This window comes from Microcaecilia unicolor, chromosome 3 (genome assembly GCF_901765095.1).
Source record: "Microcaecilia unicolor chromosome 3, aMicUni1.1, whole genome shotgun sequence".
Classification (NCBI taxonomy): Eukaryota; Metazoa; Chordata; class Amphibia; order Gymnophiona; family Siphonopidae; genus Microcaecilia; species Microcaecilia unicolor.
In genome coordinates this window covers 28,039,424-28,059,965 of record NC_044033.1, presented here as the reverse complement: position 1 = coordinate 28,059,965, position 20,542 = coordinate 28,039,424, and the positions used below count along the sequence as shown (strand labels likewise).

At 43.3% G+C, this 20,542-nt stretch overlaps 1 protein-coding gene across 2 annotated transcripts in view; it reads left to right on the top strand.

Moving 5' to 3' along the window:
- LRPPRC (leucine rich pentatricopeptide repeat containing) overlaps positions 1 to 20,542 on the top strand; it is a 346,459-nt gene that overhangs the window by 155,872 nt on the left and 170,045 nt on the right. For both annotated transcript variants that reach the window (XM_030195798.1, XM_030195797.1), the window contains exon 23: positions 16,256 to 16,463. In XM_030195798.1, coding sequence (XP_030051658.1) covers positions 16,256 to 16,463 — 208 coding nt within the window. The remainder of the gene's footprint in view (positions 1 to 16,255; positions 16,464 to 20,542) is intronic.

Below are 20,542 nucleotides of genomic sequence, written 5' to 3'. Positions count from 1 at the left end.
CAGCAAACACATCTCAGGTCCCAACTTCCATGGACACATGCAACTAAGGCAAATTGTGGACCACACTTCCCGCCAAAAGGCTTTACTTATTAGACACTCCCACCATAAGTGCTCAAATGTACCTTCTGCCCCGCACCCCCTCCAACAGGACAGTGCTTTCTGGGATGCATTCTTAATATTTTTGAGCTTAGAGGGATACCAATTTAGTCATAATACTATCATTTATTTATTTATTAGGATTTCTTTACCCCCTTTTTGAAGGAATTCACTCAAGGCGGTGTACAGTAAGAATAGATCAAACATGAGCAGGAGGCACTTAGAGCAGTAAAAATATTCAAGTAACAATACAAAGTATGGCATGGTATACTACTTGCAATGACAACACAATATGTACTAGAACATTATAATTGGTAGTGAAGGGTAAGGCAAAGTTGTAACATATAGATGAGTAAGAAAGTAAGAGGAATTAGAAATTGTAGTTGCTGGTAATTGATAATTTTAGAGCACTTACGAGCGTATTAATAAATATGATTCCAGTCTGTTGAGTCCAAGGTGTACCCCAACCATCTTTCCAAACCACTTTCATGTGATTTTTCTGTAATGGGATATTATATTAAGATTTTATAAATTTGGGAAAGAAGTCCTTTACATCCTGTAGATTTAAATAGAATGATTTCTAACTTTTTTGGTTGTCGTAACAGTTGAGAATGTACCTCTGATAAAGATATCTCAATTGAAAGTATTGGAAAAATGGAATTTGCATATCTAGCAGATCCTGAAGGTATGCAAGCATCGGGAAAATTCTTTGAGGGCACAATTCCTTACAGTAGTGTTAACCGATCTACTCCAAGTGTTGCCTTGCTGGGGTTAAATAACCTGTATTAAGAGGCATGTAATTCTTAAGTAAACTATATATGGATGAAAAAGACCCCCGAATTCCAACAAGTCCTGCATCCCCTGCCAATGTGTGCATAAAACATCTAAGAAGACATGGGAAGTTCCCGTTTGCTGCTCTTTCCCTCTCTCTCTGAAAAGTTCCTCTTTGCATACTCATAAATACAGTATGAGGTAAACTATGTACACTCGAGTGACACCCTCAAATCATCTGGTGCCTCATGATGTAATATAACCACAAATTGGGAAGGCCCACCCCACCTTCTTTTCGGGAAAGCATTAATTACGCAAACTAATCTTTGGTCTATGCCCATTCCATATAAAATCCCGTAACATCTTTTCCCATCTTTTAAAGAGATGTCGGGGTAACCGGATCGGAAGATGTGTAAACAGGAACAAAAAGTGTGGAACTATCATTATCTTAATAGCAGCAATCCTGCCCATCCACTATTAGCTCAATCAAAGAATTACCTCAGATCTCCTGTGCAAGAGGCTCAATCGCTAAAGCAAATAGAAGTGGGGATATGGTACATCCCTGTCTAACTCCCCTCCCCAATTTTCCAAATTGTCCTCCCAATGCCATCATTTACACGACTTGAAATAAGAAACCCCACTGAACATGATCAAATTCCTTTTCGTTTTGTGTTTTTGTATTAAAGAAATCAGGTTAATTGCTCATCTAACACTATCTCCTAACAATCTGCCTTTTACAAAACCAAGATCCTAGCAAAGATTTTCCTGTCTGTATTTAATAGTGCACTCAGTCAATAATTTGCACATGAGGTAGGACCTTTGCCTGGTTTGGTCAGAACTACCACTTTTGCTTTGTACATACTTTTTGGAAAGGGCACTTCCTCCTGTATACTGTTTAATAATGTGGTCAAAAAGGGAACTATTGAAGGAGCCACCGCTTTATACTATTCCACAGGGAAACCATCTTCTCCCACAGCTTTTCCTACCTTCATTCCCCTAATGCTTTATTTCCCTGCTCCAGATACTTACATTTGGAGCGAGATAAAAGAAATTCTATCTGCTGTGTTTCCAGTAACATAGTAACATAGTAGATGATGGCAGAAAAAGACCTGCACAGTCTATCCAGTCTGCCCAACAATATAAACTCACATGTGCTACTTTTTGTGTATACCTTACCTTGATTTGTACCTGTCCTTTTCTGGGCACAGACCGTATAAGTCTGCCCAGTACCATCCCCGCCTCCCAACCACCAGTCCCGCCTCCCACCACCGATTCTGGCACAGACCGTATAAGTCTGCCCAGCACTATCCCCGCCTCCCAACCACCAGTCCCGCCTCCCACCACCGGCTCTGGCACAGACCGTATAAGTCTGCCCAGCACTATCCCCACCTCCCAACCACCAGCCCCGCCTCCCACCACCGGTTCTGGCACAGACCGTATAAGTCTGCCCAGCACTATCCCCGCCTCCCAACCACCAGTCCCGCCTCCCACCACCGGCTCTGGCACAGACCGTATAAGTCTGCCCAGCACTATCCCCGCCTCCCAACCACCAGTCCCACCTCCCACCACCGGCTCTGGCACAGACCGTATAAGTCTGCCCAGCACCATCCCCGCCTCCCGCCACCGGCTCTGCCACCCAATCTCGGCTAAGCTCCTTAGGATCCATTCCTTCTGAACAGGATTCCTTTATGTTTATCCCACGCATGTTTGAATTCCGTTACTGTTTTCGTTTCCACCACCTCCCGCGGGAGGGCATTCCAAGCATCCACTACTCTGTCCATGAAAAAATACTTCCTGACATTTTTCTTGAGTCTGCCCCCCTTCAATCTCATTTCATGTCCTCTCGTTCTACCGCCTTCGCATCTCCGGAAAAGGTTCGTTTGCAGATTAATACTTTTCAAATATTTGAACGCCTGTATCATATCACCCTTGTTTCTCCTTTCCTCCAGAGCATACATGTTCAGGTCCGCAAGTCTCTCCTCATACGTCTTGTAACGCAAATCCCATTCCATTCTCGTAGCTTTTCTTTCCACCGCTTCAATTCTTTTTACATTCTTAGCAAGATACGGCCTCCAAAACTGAACACAATACTCCAGGTGGGGCCTCACCAACGACTTATACAGGGGCATCAACACCCCCTTTCTTCTGCTGGTCACACCTCTCTCTCCAGCTCCAGCTGTTGTTTTTTGTGGATAAGGGCTTTCAAAGTTTTGCAGCTCCCCGTTTTTATGTGAGTGGCTTGTAATGCAATTTCTGCTAGTAAGTGCTTTTTGTGGCGCTCTCGCTCACTCTTTAGTCTAGTTCCCCTTTGTATGAGCAATCCCCTCATATACACCTTTCCTGCTTCCCACACTTCATTCAGAGCAACTTCCCCAGTGTCATTAAGATTTTCATAGGTGACCTATACCTGTTGGAGCCACCCTTTAGTCTCTTGTTGCATTAGTAATTGTATATTAGCTCTCCTGTTTCCTCTAGACTCCCGACCGCCTTTCCTAGACCATTCCCACACCACCAGTGCATGATCAGATTGTATAATGGAGTGAATCTTTAGATGAGACCAATTTTCCAATTAGGAAACTGGGCACAATAGGTAATCCAACTGGGAATATAAATCATGCTTATCTGAGTAAAAAGTGTATTCCCTAGATGTCCTACTACTACTATTTAACATTTCTAAGGCGCTACCAGGGTTGCACAGCGCTGTACAATTAACAAAGAAGGACAGTCCCTGCTCAAAGGAGCTTACAATCTAAAGGAAAAAAAGTGCAGTCAATCAAGATTGAGGCAGTCTGTTATGATTGGGGTCTGAACCCCTCTCAAACTTACCTCTTTCCTGGGGGTCAGCTTCTTAGCTGGCTTCTGTTTCTTTTCTCTTTCCTTTCTGAGCTGGCTCTGTCTCTCTGTGCTGGCAGCTTCCAGCAGCATGGGGTTAATTGTTTTACTTTACTACAGCTGTGTGTTGCCTGAGTTGCTCTACCTCTCTTTGGGTGTACTGGCTTCAAGTGTTTCACGGTTTTGCATTGGTGTGGGTTGGGCCTCTCTGGGTCAGTGTGCTTTTGCCTAGGTCTAGGGAGTGTGACATCATCAGGGAGGGCCTTGATAAGGAAGTGGTGTTGTTTCCTTCAGGGCCTTTGCAACAGTTGTGTTTGCTTTAGGTAGGGTGGTGCAGTGTGCACTTCTGACATTGTGTCTAGGGTCCCTGCTTGCTTTTGCTAAGGTCCAGGTTAGTGTTAGTGCAGTGTGCACTGGTGTCTATGTGTTTAGCTTTCCTGCTTTTCCCTTTGGTTCCCCTGCTTTTCCCTCTTGGTTTTGGAAGCATTGCTATGTGTAGGGCTTTGGAAGCTCTGTTGCTATTAGAAGTACTCCTGGGTTTGGTGTTGTTAGGAACACTGCAGAGTTTGCTGTTAGAAGTACTTCTGGTGTTTGTGCTATTGGGAGCATTGCAGTCTTTGCTGTTGGTGTTTGGTGATTTAGAATCACTTTTGGCTTATGTGTTAGCTTCACTGCTTTTTCCTTGTGGCTCCCCTGTCTTCCCTTTTAGTGCTAGGAGCTCTTCTGGTTGCTTGCCAGAGTAGTGCTTAGGAAGCACCTTGTTAGTTGTATCTAGCTTGCTAGAGCAGTGCTTAGGTAGCTGGTTAGTTCTGTGTTTAGCTTATTAGTGTAAAGCTCTGCTTGTAGCTTGGTGCTTAGTAGCACCTGTGTTAGCTTTGTGTTTAGTTCCCTGCTCTGTTAGTCTAGGGCTGAGGAAGTCCCTTTCTTGAGCAGGGATTAGGAGCTCCTGTTTAGTATAGGGCTTAGGAAGTCCTTTTGTCAGTTTACGGTTAGGAACACTCCTGCTGGTTTAGGGCTTGGGAGCACGTAGATCAGTTTAGGGTTAGGAGCACTTCTGTTTCCAGTCCTGGTCCCTATGTCATCCGGTATCCAGTAAGTCCTGTCGGCTACTCGAACCCAGGAGCTCAACTCTTGGGGGGCTTAGTAGCTAAGTACAGGTGAAGCTGTTGGACCAGTCCAGTGTGCTCCAGTCCCGTGTTCCGGTCCTGTGTCCTCCAGTCCGGGGGACCAATCCAGGGTGTTCCAGTCTGGTGTGCTCCAGTCCAGTGTGTTCCGGTCCGGTGTGTGTTCCAGTCCTGTGTCCTCCAGTCCGGGGGATTCCAGTCCATGTGTTCCGGTTCGCTGGGCAGTGCCTGCAGTCCCTGCCGGTGTGCTTACCCAGTGTTGGTTGGTGGGTTTTGCCTGCTGCTGTCGCTCCTCGTCAGCAGCCCAAGGGCTCACGTTTGCTCCAGAGCCCGGCCCCGCGGGCTCTGAACCTGAGAACCTGACACAGTCTAGATTTCCTGGATAGAGGTACAATAGGTGCCGAAAGTGACATTGAAGAGGTGGGCTTTGAGCAAGGATTTGAAGATGGGTAGGGAGGGGGCTTGGCGTATGGGCTCAGGGAGATTATTCCAAGCATAGGGTGAGGCGAGGCAGAAAGGGCAGAGTCTGGAGTTGGCGGTGGTGGAGAAGGGTACTGAGAGGAGGGATTTGTCCTGTGAGCGGAGGTTACGGGTAGGAGCGTAAGGGGAGATGAGGGTAGAGAGGTAGTGAGGGGCTGCGGATTGAGTGCATTTGTAGGTTAGTAGGAGAAGCTTGAACTGTATGCAGTACCTGATCGGAAGCCAGTGAAGTGACTTGAGGAGAGGGGTGATATGAGCATACCGGTCTAGATGGAAGATAAGACGCGCAGCAGAGTTCTAAATGGGTTGAAGGAGGGATAGATGGTTAAGTGGGAGGCCAGTGAGAAGTAGGTTGCAGTAGTCAAGGCGAGAGGTAATGAGAGAGTGGATGAGAGTTCGGGTGGTGTGCTCAGAGCAGAAAGGGCGACAGGTTTTGGCTGTCTGCTGGATATGGGCAGAGAAGGAGAGGGAGGAGTCGAAGATGACTCCGAGGTTGCGGGCAGATGAGACGGGGAGGATGAGGGTGTTATCGACTGAAATAGAGAGTGGAGGGAGAGGAGAAGTGGGTTTGGGTGGAAAGACAATGAGCTTGGTCTTGGCCATGTTCAGTTTCAGGTGGCGGTTGGACATCCAGGCAGCAATGTCGGATAAGCAGGCCGATACTTTGGTCTGGGTTTCCACAGTGATGTCTGGTGTGGAGAGAGAAAGCTGGGTGTCGTCAGCATAAAGATGATATTGGAAACCATGAGGTGAGATCAGCAAGCCCAGGGAAGAGGTGTAGATTGAAAAAAGAAGGGGTCCAAGGACAGATCCCTGAGGAACTCCAACAGAGAGCGAGATGGGGGTGGAGGAAGATCCATGAGAATGTTCTCTGAAGGTACGGTGGGAGAGATAAGAGGAGAACCAGGAGAGGACAGAGCCCTGGAACCCAAATGAGGATAGTGTAGCAAGAAGTAAATTATGATTGACAGTGTCAAAAGCGGTGGATAGGTCGAGGAGGATGAGGATGGAGTAGTGACCTTTGGATTTGGCAAGGAACAGGTCATTACAGACTTTAGTGAGTGCCGTTTCTGTCGAGTGTAGAGGGCGAAAACCGGATTGAAGCGGATCGAGGATGGCATGAGAGGAGAGAAAATCAAGGCAGCGACTGTGAACGGCGCATTTCATTCTCGCCAAAAGTAACTCAATTGCCATCTATGTAAAAGAGCTTGAAGTCCTTTACTTTCTTGAGATTGTGCTCTGGCTCGTCCCGTGGAGGAATCCAAGAGTCCCAATACACAGTTAAAGTCTCCCTCAACAAGCAATATCCCAATATGAGGAGGTAATAGCTGCCCAAATGTTTTCTTGAAAAATTGCTTTTTTTGTTTCTACTGGGGTATATAAATTTAAGAAGTTAATATCAAAGTCATCCACCCTCCCTTTAATCCAAATCCATCGGCCTTCTGTGTCAGACCCGGACTTTATCATTATGAATGGTAAAACTTTCTTAATAAGAATAACCACTCCCCTTTTCTTGGACCCTCAAGAGGAAAAATAAATATCCCTCCATCCAGAGTTTGTGATTCCTCTGGTGTGAGTTTTGTCTCTTGCAATAATGCAGTATCTGACAGTTCCTTATGCAATATACTCAAAACCCTTTTTCTCTTAATAGGGCTGTTAAGGTCCCTAACATTCCAGGAGCCAAATTTAATACTTCCCACCGGCATTGAAAAGTTTGGTTCCTTACCATTCCCCACCGTTCCATCCCAATGTAACATTTCCTCCCCTTTCCCCAAATCTCCATACATTCCAAAGACTACCCCTGTATTTTCTCCTTCCCTCTCAGACACAAAACCCCACTTCTCCTTCCCCTCACCCCCATCCAAACAACATCCCTACAATATGACAGGTTAAGTATTGTAACCTATCTATCTCGTCCCCTCTCTAAATGAAGCTTCTTATAAATCCCTCAAATATTGCAAGTAACAGCCCTTGTATCTCTTAAACCCAGAACCCCTTGTAAATATTATATCACGTATATCAATATAACAGTAATGAGTAATTTGCAAGCCTCACAATTTTGTCCAAAACAGTCCACACCCGTGATTCAACTTCCAACTTTTATTGAATATCAACTTTTGAGTTTGGGTTTAAAATGTTCAGTAGATACCTCAGTCATTAGGCAGCCCCGCTGCTAGGTTTGCTGATACTTCTTCAGGGGTCTCCTCTAACCACCACACTGGAAGAGCTTTCACCTCCGGAGAGTTTGCCTTCTCCAGAACAGAGTGTCATCCGTAGCCCCGACTCTTGTGTTGCATGAGCTTTCTGATTCTTAAACATCTGCAAACAAAGGCCCAAATCTGTTACGGTGGATGAAATTCATTTTATGGTGAGCTCCTCTTCGCAGTATTGTAGTTAAGTTAGGTGAACTTCTCATCTGGCTCAGCTTCCTTAAGTTTAAAGTAGATTCTGGAATAGTCGCTTTTAAAAAGGCTTTTACATCCTTAGGAGAGGTTAAAAATCTGCGGTTACCATCCACAATCACCATTAGTTGAGCAGGATACCACAGACCCACTTGGTAGCCTTTATCTTTTTTTTTGTTACCCCACAGTTCTTTTTGTTTACGAATCATCTCCATGTTTTTATAAGATGTTTTCTTGTCTAGCTTTACGAAGAAGATGATCCACATCTGGAAATTGAAGCAATTTGACTATCAGAGCCCAAGGCGGGGGATTCTGGTCTGTTTTAGGTCACAGTTCCATGTGTTCTTGTTCTGTCTCATACACGGGTACAGAGGGAGGGTCTGGGAAACATGTCGGCAAAAACTTATGCACAAAATCTGCCACCTTCGGTCCCTCCAGTCCCTCTTTTTCCCCCTACTATTTGAATGTTCGATCTCCTACTCCAATTTTCTTGGTCTTCCACTTGATCTTGCAAGAATTCCATACATTGCAACAGGCGGGCTCGTTCACTTCTATGTCCTGCTGCTTCTTCCTCCAGTTCCATAAGCCTCACTTCTTCTTTTTCCACTTGGACACTAATCGCGGTAAACTTTTCCTCTACTTGCGCCACCACTAATTCAGCTATCTCTGCTTTTGATGCCTGAATGTCCTGCAATATTTTGTGTCCTATATCGAGGGAGGTAGCCTCTTGCCCCACGACTACTGTTGAAACACTAGCACTTTGTTCTCCATTCCCACCGACCTCCATCTTGTCTTGTGGGGCCTTAGCTGATTTCACTGAGTATAAGTCTTTTATTGTGCTACCTGCTTTGGGCTTCAGCAGCTTCGGCATAATTCCGGCATACCTAGAGGTTCTGCTCATCGGGTCACTGTTTATCTTACAGTCCTGAAGTTCTCATTTCAAGATAAATGGGGAGAAGATGGACGGGAATAGTGTAGCTCCCATAAGCATGTCCGTTCCCCATGCATTCTCACAGGAAGTCCTGGCATCACCAACTTGTGAGAATATAAAGCCTGCTGTCCTCGGAGAATACCTGCTACAGCTACTTGTGCTTTACCTCAGGGTGTTGTATGCCATCATATGTTGTGGTGAATATATTTAGTGATGGACCCTTCTATTCTGGTCTGCTACTTTTTTAGGCCACCTTGGATTTTGCAGATCATCTGACCATCTGTTTTCTTGGACCCTCATTATTGTGACTTATATGTTATGGTGAACAGATTTGACTATTCTGGTCTGCAATTTTTTTTATGCTTACTTTGGAAGAAATAGTCTCTCAATATCCCCAAATCAGCAACACTTTCTAGCCAACAGGTTTTAGGATCCAAGGCAACATGGCTTTACAAAATCCTGCCAAACGAATCTTATTGACTTTTTTGACTGGGTGACCAAAGAACTGGATGAAGGACATGCGCTAGATGTAATCTACTTGGATTTCAGCAAAGCCTTTGATACTGTCCCTTACAGAAGGCTTGTGAATAAGCTGAGAGGGATGAACTTAGGACCCAAAATGGTGACCTGGATAGGAAACTGCTTGACCAACAGACCACAGAGGGTGGTAGTAAATGGAATCCGCTTGGAAGAAAGGAAGGTGAGTAGTGGAGTGCCTCAGGAGTTGGTGCTGGGGCCGATTCTGTTTAATATATTTGTGAGGGATATTGCTGACGGGTTAGAAGGAAAGGTTTGCCTTTTTGCTGATTACACGAAGATAGCCAATAGAGTGGATACCCTGGAAGGAGTAGAAACCATGAGAAGGGATCTCCAAGTGTTAGAACAGTGGTCAAGGGTCTGGCAGTCTCGTCTTCGGAGTGCAGCAGATGAGACACAGATATATGCAGAGGTCTTGTAACGGCAGCAGATGAGACTATTGGAATTAAAATTTTACAAGCGAGTGAAACCCCTGATGCAGCAATAGCGAAACGTGGACTCCCTGTTGGGTTATGATTGATGCTACATATCGAGAGTGCAACACCAGTGTGGTGGGATTAAGATAAGTGATCGGTAGTGTCATTAGAGCATTAACTTGTAACGTGTGAATTGTAAAGCACACAATAGAGATACTTTTTGAGAGATCGATTGATTCTGTGATCTCATTACTTTGGATTTAGGCATTGGTTTAACTTTGATGTTTTTGGACATTCAACTAAGTGTGGAGTTTTTTTGGGCCATATGATGCTGCGTCGGTCCCATGCCTTATAGTCCGATGATCTTGGGCTGGCTGGGTGGCGTTACTGAATTCCCTTTTTTCTCCACTTTACATGTTGATTGTTTCCTACTCAGTTTGGAGTGATACTGGTTCCTATATCCATTGTTATACACAGTGAGTGTGAAGCTGTGGTTTTGGAGTTTCAAACTTATTATTGGTAAGCTTGAGTGTATCAATAGTTAATATTTAATGCCAAGAAATGCAGAGTGATGCACTTGGGTGCAGAAACCCAAAAGAGAGATACCGAATAGGAGGTGAGAGATTAGTAAGCTTGACTTAGGAGAAGGACCTCGAGGTAATGGTGTCTGAGAATCTGAGGGTGAAGGTGTCTGAGGATCTGAAGGTGAAGAAAAACAGTGTGACAAGGCTGTGGCCGTGGCCAGAAGGATGCTAGGCTGCATGCATAGAGAGCGGTATGACCAGCAAAAGAAAGGAGGTGTTGATGCCCCTCTACAAGTCACTAGTGAGGCCCCACTTGGAGTATTGTGTTCAGTTTTGGAGGCTGTATCTTGCAAAGGATGTAAAAAAACTTGAAGCGGTGTAAAGAAAAGCTGCAAAAAATGGTATGGGATTTGTATTGCAAAATGTACGAGGAGACTTATTGACCTGAACATGTATACGCTGAAGGAAAGGAGAAACGGGTGATATGATACAGACATTCAGATATTTGAAAGATGTTAATCCGCAAACAAACCTTTTCCAGAGACAGGAAGGCGGTAGAAGTAGAGGACATGAATTGAGGTTGAAGGGGAGCAGACGCAGGAAAAATATCAGGAAGTATTTTTTCACGGAGAGAGTGGTAGATACTTGGAATGCCCTCCCACAGGATGTGGTGGAGATGAAAACGGTAACGGAATTAAAAAATGCGTGGGATAAACACAAGGAATCCTGTTCAGAAGGAATGGATCCTCAGAAGCTTAGCGGAGATTGGGTGGCAACACCGGCAATTGGGAAGCAAAGACAGTGCTGGGTAGTCTTTTACAGTCTGTGCCCTGAAAATGGGAAGGATAAATCAAGGTCAGGTATATATATAAAATATCGCATACAATGAGTTTATCTTGTTGGGCAGACTGGATGGACCGTACAGGTCTTTATCTGCTGTCATCTACTATGTTACTATGTAACACTGTGTTTGTGTGTGTGTTTATATTGCTTTTTGCGTGCTCATATCACTCAGAGGACTAGCACTGACCACTAAGGTCTTTTTGTCCTAATATTTCCAGTTCATTGCATACTATTCTTAAAAAGCAATAATGAGCACTAATTGGCACTGATTAGAGTTCAGGTGCACAAGTCACAAAGCATATTCTGTAAAGATGTGCGTTGAACTTCTAACATGCACAGGCAAAAGGGGCATGGTTATGGGCAGAGAATAGACATTTTGTGGGCGTTCTGATATTTATGCACTTAGTTATAGAATATGGCCCAGTGCGCCTAAATCTATGCGCTGGTATTATTTACGCCACATTTTCGTTGGTGTAAATGGATGCATATAGATTTAGGCGCTGAAATATCAACTAAGCATATTCTATAATCAGAGCCTAAAACTAGGCACTGATTATAGAATATTCTTCGCTGGCACTGATTTCAGCTCCGATTTTATATGCACTATATATGGAATCTCTCCCATAGTGTGCAGTGATTTGAAATATTAGGACAAAGAAAGACCTTAGTGGTCGGTGCTAGTCCTCCGAGTGATATGAGCACACCAAAAAAACCCCAGTTTATATATACATAGTGTTGCTGATTTGGAGATATTGAGAGACTGTTTATTACATATTTTCCTCTTCAGAGATTGAAATATCTGAATCCTCTCGTGGTGTTGTTGGTACTTTGGAAGAAAGGCAAGACAGGGCAGATATGGTAGACATTTAAATACTTCTGTGGTATGAATGCACAGGAAGCAGGTGTCACATCTGTGGTTGTGACCCCTCTCAGACTTACCTTATTTCTGGAGGTCAGCTTCTGAGCTGGCTTCTGTCTGTCCTTTCTGAGTTAGTTCTGTCTCTGTGTGCTGGCTGCTTCCAGCGTTGCTCTAATTACTCCACTATACTGCACCTGTGTGTGTTGCCTGACTTAGCTCTGTCTCTGTGTGCTGGCTGCTTCCAGCATGGCTCTGATTGCTCCACTGTGCTGCACCTGTGTCTGCTTCAGTATGCTTTCTGCCTGCTTCTTGGTTTGTGCTCCCCTCTCCCTCTGGTGACCAGAACCGGTGGCTGCCATAGACTGTCTTGCTGTTCCTACCCGTTCCAGGCTTCAACCTAGTCCGGTCCGGATCTTCCAGGCTGCCAGACTTGTCTTTCTTGTTTGGGCTTGAACAGCACCCGTAGTTGCCTTGAGATTGTTGCAGCTGAGCCTCAGGTGCTGATGGGCTTTATTAATCACCTAGAAACTTCTGTGTTTGCCTTTGCATCGCCTAAGGTCCCTGGTATGCTGGTGTGCTCTGTGCACTTCTGCCTAGCCCAGTTTATTGTCTGAGATTCTTGCCTGATTTTAGTCTAGTCTTTGTGTAGTGTATCTTGTACTGTATTGCTTGTTTCCCAGTCTTGTTTCTTGTTTGTATTTCTCTGTCTAGTTCTTGGTTGTCTGTGTTTCTTGTTTAGTGGCTGCCTGGCAGCTTTCAGTTCTGTCTCTTACCTGTCTGTTTCCTTTCTTAGTTGCTGCTTTGCAGCTTTCAGTCCTGACCCTTAAGCCTGTCCATTTCCTGCCTAGTGTAGTATTGTCTGTCTGTGAGTCCTAGCCCAGTTTCCTGCCTTGCTGCCCATGTATATTCCTTTCCCCTCTGACTCTTAGTCCTACCCTGTTCAGCCTAGTTGGTTTCCAGTTCCTGCCCTGTCCGGTAAGTCCTGCCGGCCACCTGCACCTGGGGGCTCAACCCCTGGGGAATGGTGGTCAAGTGCAGGTGAAGTCTAGCTGTCCCTGCCAGAGTTCTGCCTTGTCTCTGGTGTGGGGTGGTTTTGCCTGCCACTGCCGCTCCTCGGCAGTGACCCAAGGGCTCACGAACCCAGGTTCTGCTTTGAAAGCCTGACAGCAGGGCTTTTCAATGCATAGGAAAGTTTGGAATGAGGAGACATAGGATGAAGATGAAAGGGGTTAGACTCAGGCATAGTCTAAGGAGATATTTCTTCACAGAAAGGGTGGCAGATGCATGGAGTAGAGGTGGTAGAAGCAACTGTGTTTGACTTCAAGAAAATATGGGACAAGCATAGAGAATCTCAAGGTGAAGAAGGGATTTTAGTAGTTAATATAGATGAAACAGACCAGATAGGCCATATTGTCTTTTTCTGTGTTTCTGTATCTATTTTGTTTTATTGTACACTCTCGTTTTGTTTTTATCATTCACACATTTTTAATGAAAAGATATTTTAATCCAAAAATATGCACAGTTTAGTCCCACCACCACTCTTCCCTGGTTCTCCCAACCTAAGCATACCCCGGAAGTGCTGCCTGTTTTTAAAGTGGATAAAAGCATACATGCCTTGAAAGCCTGTACAGACTGTTAGCCACTGTTTATATTTCTTTGCTTATCAAGCGTGTCTGATTATCTTTTAGTTGTGGAGCAACAACGCAGACTAGCCAGAAGATCCTAGTTTACTTCCAGCTTCTAAAAATGTTCCTGGCTGGCTCATTTACCCTTTCTTTGTCCGCTTTGGCGGATGTCAAGTGTTGGTCTAGCCACCTGGAAGCCCCTTTGTACCCCATTGCAGAGATGAAGTAGGCGACCTGCATATTGCATCACTGATAATGTGATACGATGCACCACCACATCACCACATGATGTCTCTTGTAGGCAGAAATGGAGGGAATGAGAGTGTGGACAAGGGCAGGGCCGGTCTTAACAATTGCGGGGCCCTGTGCAGACCAGTTTGGTGGTCCCCCTGTCCCACCTAGCCCCACCCCTTGTTGACAAGATGTGTTTAAAATTTTTTTTTATTTCAAATAAAGATAAATCAAGTAAAACTTGTACAGAAAAACTAATTCAAATATGCACAATGCTATCATAGGAAACCATTGGGCTTAAAAAACAAAACCATGTTCATGCAAGGACTGGATAAATGAATTAAAGCTGAACATAATTAACGTTATATGAACTTGGCTGCTAATAGTGTGCTGAGCTGGACAATATTTTTTTTTCTTTTTTTAAGAACACTTACTATCAAAGACGCCATCATCAAACTTTTACTCTAAGATGGCGCCATTGTCATTGAAGTGGACATTGTTGGTACATTTAGACTGACTCTGGACAGTTCTGCACGAGGGAAACCCTTTCCTCATTAATCAATATCTTCTCTGTGAAATAGTAGTAATTAAAAAAAAAAAAAGGCAAATGCATTCTCATAATATAAATATACAACTGCATTCCACAAAGCAAAAGGAGAACGTTCCCACGTGCCATCTCTTTTTCTCTTTTTAAAAAGATTTTAAATGCTCCCAGGTTTCAATCTAATTCATGTTTAATGTGGGATAAGATGCCATAAATAAGTAAATAGATAGGAACTCTGAATGTTGAGTACCTGATTGTCATAACATGATGTCTGTTTAGTGGCCCTTTACCAGAAAACGAAAAATTTCTGCACGAATATAACAGTACTAGGGTGTCCGTTTAACCAGCCCCTCCAAATGACACACGGATTACGATTTATAACAAGCTACTACTCTACTTATTATACTTCCTCTGTGTACAATCTGTATGCACAAACCAGCATGTCTGAAAATCTAAGTGAGATTAAATAAAAATTCCAACAACAAGAAAGAGAACGTGGATGCAGCAGCTTGTTTAAGTGCACAGGGATCCGGCTGCGCGAGGAAGGGGAAACAGATATTACTTTGGGTTGGGTTTTTGGTTTTTTTTACAGTTTCCTCCTCCCCTCCCTTCCTCCCACATACCCACATATTCCAGATCTCCTCCCGCTGCCCTGGTCCCCCGAGCCGCAGGGTGCCCTCCCGGCACATACCTGAAGCTACCCTGGTGGTCTAGTGGATTCTTCGGGGCAGGAAAGATCCTCATTCCTGCACACTGCCCTTGTTGCTGCTTTATCACTTTTTTAAAATGGCTGCCGAGACTTCCAACGGCAACCTTTCAAAACTATAGTGGAAGTCTGGCGAGGCCGCCGCTGGAAGTCTCGGCGGCCATTTTTAAAAAGCGATGCTGCAGCAAGAGGGGTCAGTAGCAGCAGGCAGGAAAGACGGGGGATCTATCCTGCCCCGAAGAATCCACAAGACCACCAGGGTGGCTTCCGGTATGTACTGGGAGAGCAACCTGTGGCTCAGGGGAGGAGAGACAAAGCAGTCTGATTGCCGTGCATAAGAAGTTTAGGGCAGCAGTATTTGAAGCCACATTTTCTTACAGGTCATATTGCTTTTGAAAAAGGAATAATCTTGCTGTGATTTCCCTCACTAAAAGAATGTGTAAAACGTAACTGGATCACTTACTAAGAGCAGCTTACCCCTCAAGTGTTTAGTGAAAAGAACATAAGAGTAGCCATACTGGGTCAGACCAGTGGTCCATCTAGCCCAGTATTCTGTTTTCCAAACAGTGGTCAAGTTAGACTCAAGTTAGACACTGTTCACAAATTTGCACGGAGAGGACATAGCCTTCTCAACTGGAAGTGTTATTTTAATGTTGGACATAGTTATTTTAAGGATAGTCTGCTTTTTCTGGCATGAATGTTCTGTAAAATGGTCAAAATGCATGTTTTATCTGCATAATAATTAGGACCATCATTCGAAAAATCCACTTTGCTTATTCCTTACAGGAAAATGTTGATTTCTGCCTTCTTAATGAAGCTTAATGAACCTAATGTTTTAACATGCAGTCTGTTGGAAAGCTTTCATTGGCTCTGCTTGGCTAATTAGTATCGACACAGCAAACAGGCCCTATCGGTATCAGACCATTAGTCTGGCTGTATATATAGTGTAAACACATCTTTATTATCTGGCCTCGTGACAAGCCATCTGCTGAAGAAACAATGGTGTGATTTAGCAGATGTTAGTACTGAACGATAAAAGCATCCATTTAGTAGGATCTCACAGCTATAGGGCAGACTGTACAGGGTTATGTGGTACAGAGTGGGCACACAGTTCCTATCTATAATTTGTAGTCGCAGTTGCAGAGAAATGATAAAACCATGCTATTGTGGATTTATAATTGTAGTCTCGTTTAGAAATGCAAGTAGTAATTAACTTGAAATCAGCATTATACACCAGAATTTACATTCCTGCTGGGTTTGAAATGCTGTTTTAATAACAGTTTGTTTTCCCTACATGAAATTACCTAAGGGCCTTTTGTGTTATTTCATTGTAGATGCCATTAACATTCTAAAGGAGATGAAAGAGAAGGATGTTCTTATCGGAGATACAGCAGACACGTCCTTTTTCCACATCCTCAATGCTGCAGCTGTACAAGGAGAAGTTGAAACAGTGAATAGGTTACATGAGACCATCATGACCCTAGGTTTGGCAAAGGCTTCTGCTAACCTGTGTTCTCCACTGGTTACAGTTCATCTTGAAAAGTAAGTTCATTAAGCCGTGATATGGAAATTAAGCAAGGTGGTGCTACAGAAAATGTATGTTTATATTCACAAGGGATCAAATACTGAATGTTATTTTATTTTATTTTTATTTTATTTACATTTGTACCCCGTGCTTTCCCACTCATGGCAGGCTCAATGCGGCGGGCAATGGGGGGTTAAGTGACTTGCCCAGAGTCACAAGGAGCTGTCTGTGCCGGGAATCGAACTCAGTTCCCCAGGACCAAAGTCCACCACCCTAACCACTAGGCCACTCCTCCACATGCTTTGCCAGTGCTGTAGCTCATATTATAGTGGTATCAACTGAAAAAGAATAGGACCAGTTGTACGGATGGTTGTTGTGATACTTTTTATTGGGCTGTCACCTACAAATTAAACATAGAAAATGACAGCAGATAGTAGGCCTTATTGCCTATCCAGTCTGTTCATCCTTACCAATTGCTCAGTTCTAAAATGTCTTCCTCTCCTTTAGAGATCCTCTGTTGTGCCATGTTTTTTTTTTAATTCAGATACTATCTTTTCGCCACCTTCACTGGGAGGCTGTTTCATACATCCACTACCCTTTCTGCACTGTGGTAAAAAAAAAAAAATTGTGTGCTATGGCTAAGAATGCATGTGTTTGTCAAAATGTGGCGTGGAGGAGTGGCCTAGTGGTTAGGGTGGTGGACTTTGGTCCTGGGGAACTGAGGAACTGAGTTCGATTCCCACTTCAGGCACAGGCAAGTCAATTAACCCTCCATTGCCCCAGGTACAAATAAGTACCTGTATACAATATGTAAGCCGCATTGAGCCTGCCATGAGTGGGAAATAAAAATAAATAGCACACCTTATTTAGTTAAAACACTTTAGTTAGTAATGTTCTCCTCTTAGTGAATAATAAATATAGGGCAAAGTGTTTGGAGAAGCAAATCTAACTACTATGAGACAATGAGTGGAGGAGTGGCCTAGTGGTTAGGGTGGTGGACTTTGGTCCTGGGGAACTGAGGAAGTGAGTTTGATTCCCAGCACAGGCAGCTCCTTGTGACTCTGGCCAAGTCACTTAACCCTCCATAGCTCCATGTAAGCCGCATTGAGCCTGCCATGAGTGGGAAAGTGCGGGGTACAAATGTAACAAAAAAAAAAAAGGTGATTTTTAAGAATGTCTTGTTTTTCTATCTCAAATAGTCACTTGTTAACAGAACTATTGCAGCAACAGTGGATAAACCTGATATTATATTATAGAATGTGGGACCTTATTTCTGAATGTTGCAATGAGTACAAGTTAAATATCTGCTTTGTTTATATTCCCCTGTGCTGTACACCGCCTTGGGTGAATTCTTCATAAAGGCAGTTAATAAATCCCAATAAATAAATATGTAAAGACTGGTTGAAGGTACGTTTTGTTTATGTTAGGGTTTCTTATTTTGCACTCACATATTCTCAAGCCTCATTCTACCACTTTGTGGAATGAGAATACCTTATTTATAGAAAAAGATTTGCCTTTTTCTTTATTTTTGTTTTAAACCTGCATTCCAAAGGGGAAATGAGTGCTTGAAAGTTTTGTTATGAGATCTGGGAAATCCTGTATTATTTTGTTGTTTGAAACTGAAGCTGGTGCCTGCTTGGTACAGTGTTCACAAACTGTGTCACTTAAATACGTTTTAAAGAATGGTGAGGAGGAACCAGCTGTTGTGATGTGTGAGGGGCAGGAACAACAAAAGAAGATGCAGCAGGGATGTTCTAGAAGGCAAATTTAGGATTTTACAAACAAACAAAAAAAATCCATCTGCCGCTTTGCTCCGGTTTTTTTGGTTGTTTTTCTGTTTCACAAATGAGCCCCCATAGTAACTATTAAACTAGATCATAGGATTGCTGATAGTAGCTCAGGTGGTTATGGTTTTGAGGGAGGTATCTATAAGGTAGTGTAAAAGCATGAACCCAGATAACCTAACCGCTGTTAACCACATACTTTGGCAACGAGATCCAGAGGTTATCTATTCGTTGAGTGAAAAATTATTTCCTCCTATTTGTTTTAAAAGTATTTCCATGCAATTTCATTGAGTGTTTCCTAGTCTTTATAATTATTTGAAAGAGTAAGTAGAGGAGTGTGGTAGCCGTGTTAGTCCACTCTTAAGGTTATCAATAGAAATCAAACAAAATAAAACATGGAAAAGAAAATAAGATGATACCTTTTTTATTGGACATAACTTAATACATTTCTTGATTAGCTTTCGAAGGTTGCCCTTCTTCGTCTTGACGAAGAAGGGCAACCTTCGAAAGCTAATTAAGAAATGTATTAAGTTATGTCCAATAAAAAAGGTATCATCTTATTTTCTTTTCCATGTTTTATTTTGTTTGATTTCTATTGAAAGAGTAAAAAATCAATTCACTTCTACTCATTCTACACCACTCAAGATTTTGTAGACCTCAATCATATCCCCTCAGCCGTCTATTTTTCAAAGCCGAAGAGCCCTAACCTCTTTAGCCTTTCCTTATAGAAGAGTTCCATCTCTTTATCATTTTGGTCGATCTTCTTTGAACCATTTCTAATTCAGCTGTATCTTTTTTCAGATATGGCGACTCAAGGTGAGATCGCACCATGGAGTGATAGAGGCATTATAGTATTCTTGCTCTTATTCGCCATCCCTTTCCAAATAATTCCTAGCATTTTTGTTTGCTTTTTTGGCTGCCACCGCACACTGGGCAAAATTTTCAGTATATTGTCTACAACGACACCTAGATCTTTTTGTTGGGTGCTGACCCCCAAGGTGGACCTTAGCATCAGGTAACTATGATTTGGGTTATTCTTCCCAATGTGCATCTCTTTTTGCATTTGTTCACATGAAATTTCATCTGCTATTTTAAGTTTTATGTAAAGGTTTCAATTACAACAACTGCAATGATATAACACAGCTTAAACTACAACATAGTCCCTTCTGATGACATATTAAGATTCTTCAATATGTAGCTAAAAGAAAACAGAATAAGTCCCCATCCACCATAACTCCCTCCCCCCAGCATATAAATCAAACTATACAGGGAATGTTATGAAACCAGTATCTTCAATCCGAAGAAGGTAGTAGGAGTCAGTAAGGTGCAGTCCAACCAATTGGCATAGCAGTCCCAAATCCGATGAAAAGACAAGAGTTTATTCCTCTTGATTGCTGTTGAATTATGTGCATTTGATGTCTAAATTAATTTGGACAGTAATGCTGTGCGACCTGGCAGGTTAGGTGACTTCCAAGAGGAGGCCAACAACAGACATCCAGCTGTAACAATCATATGAACCAACTTCCTCTTGTTGTTAGGTACAACAAAGGGACCAACATTGAGCAAACAGCCTGCAGCTATTTTAGGGAGAGTCAAACTTAAAATGTCCGAGGTTATTTGCATGACCAAGTCCCAAAATGATTGAGCTGTGGGGCATGACCACCAAGTGTGTAAAAAGTTTCCTTGTGACCCACAGCCACACCAGAATAGATCGCTACCTTGCCCATATATTGAGGCAAGTGGGCGCAAAATACCATTGATATAGCATTTTATGGCCATTCTCCACCATATTGGAAGCTATGGAGACACTCAATAAGGAGTTGCATGTTTTTCCCAAAGCCTCAACCTCAAATTCACATCCCAGTGTGGTTTCCCATGCCGTTTTATATAGAATAGGTACAGGAATAAAGTCTCTCTGTGGCAGACCAAATTCTTCTTTCATTTCATCAAAGATTAGTGACCCTCCATTCTCAAGCAGTTGGCCTAAGGAAAGAAGGCCATTGCCCTTCCATCTATTATAAGTGCCATCCTGGTGGCCTGGAACAAATCCTTCCATATAGCAGATGGAGATGGCAGAGAAATAAACCCTTTGTGTGAACTGTAAACCACAGTGCCATAGTCAAGCCCAAGATAGGGTTCCCTGACTACTCCAAGCTTCGAATGTTATCTAAAGGTAGCCAGGGGATCATTCTCAAAGGCTTCTCTTCCACCAGATTCTACTCTAACTGAACCCAACTTTTCTGTGTATTTTGTATCCAAGATGTGAGATATTTTAATTGCGCGGCTTGATAATAAAATTTCAAATTGGATAC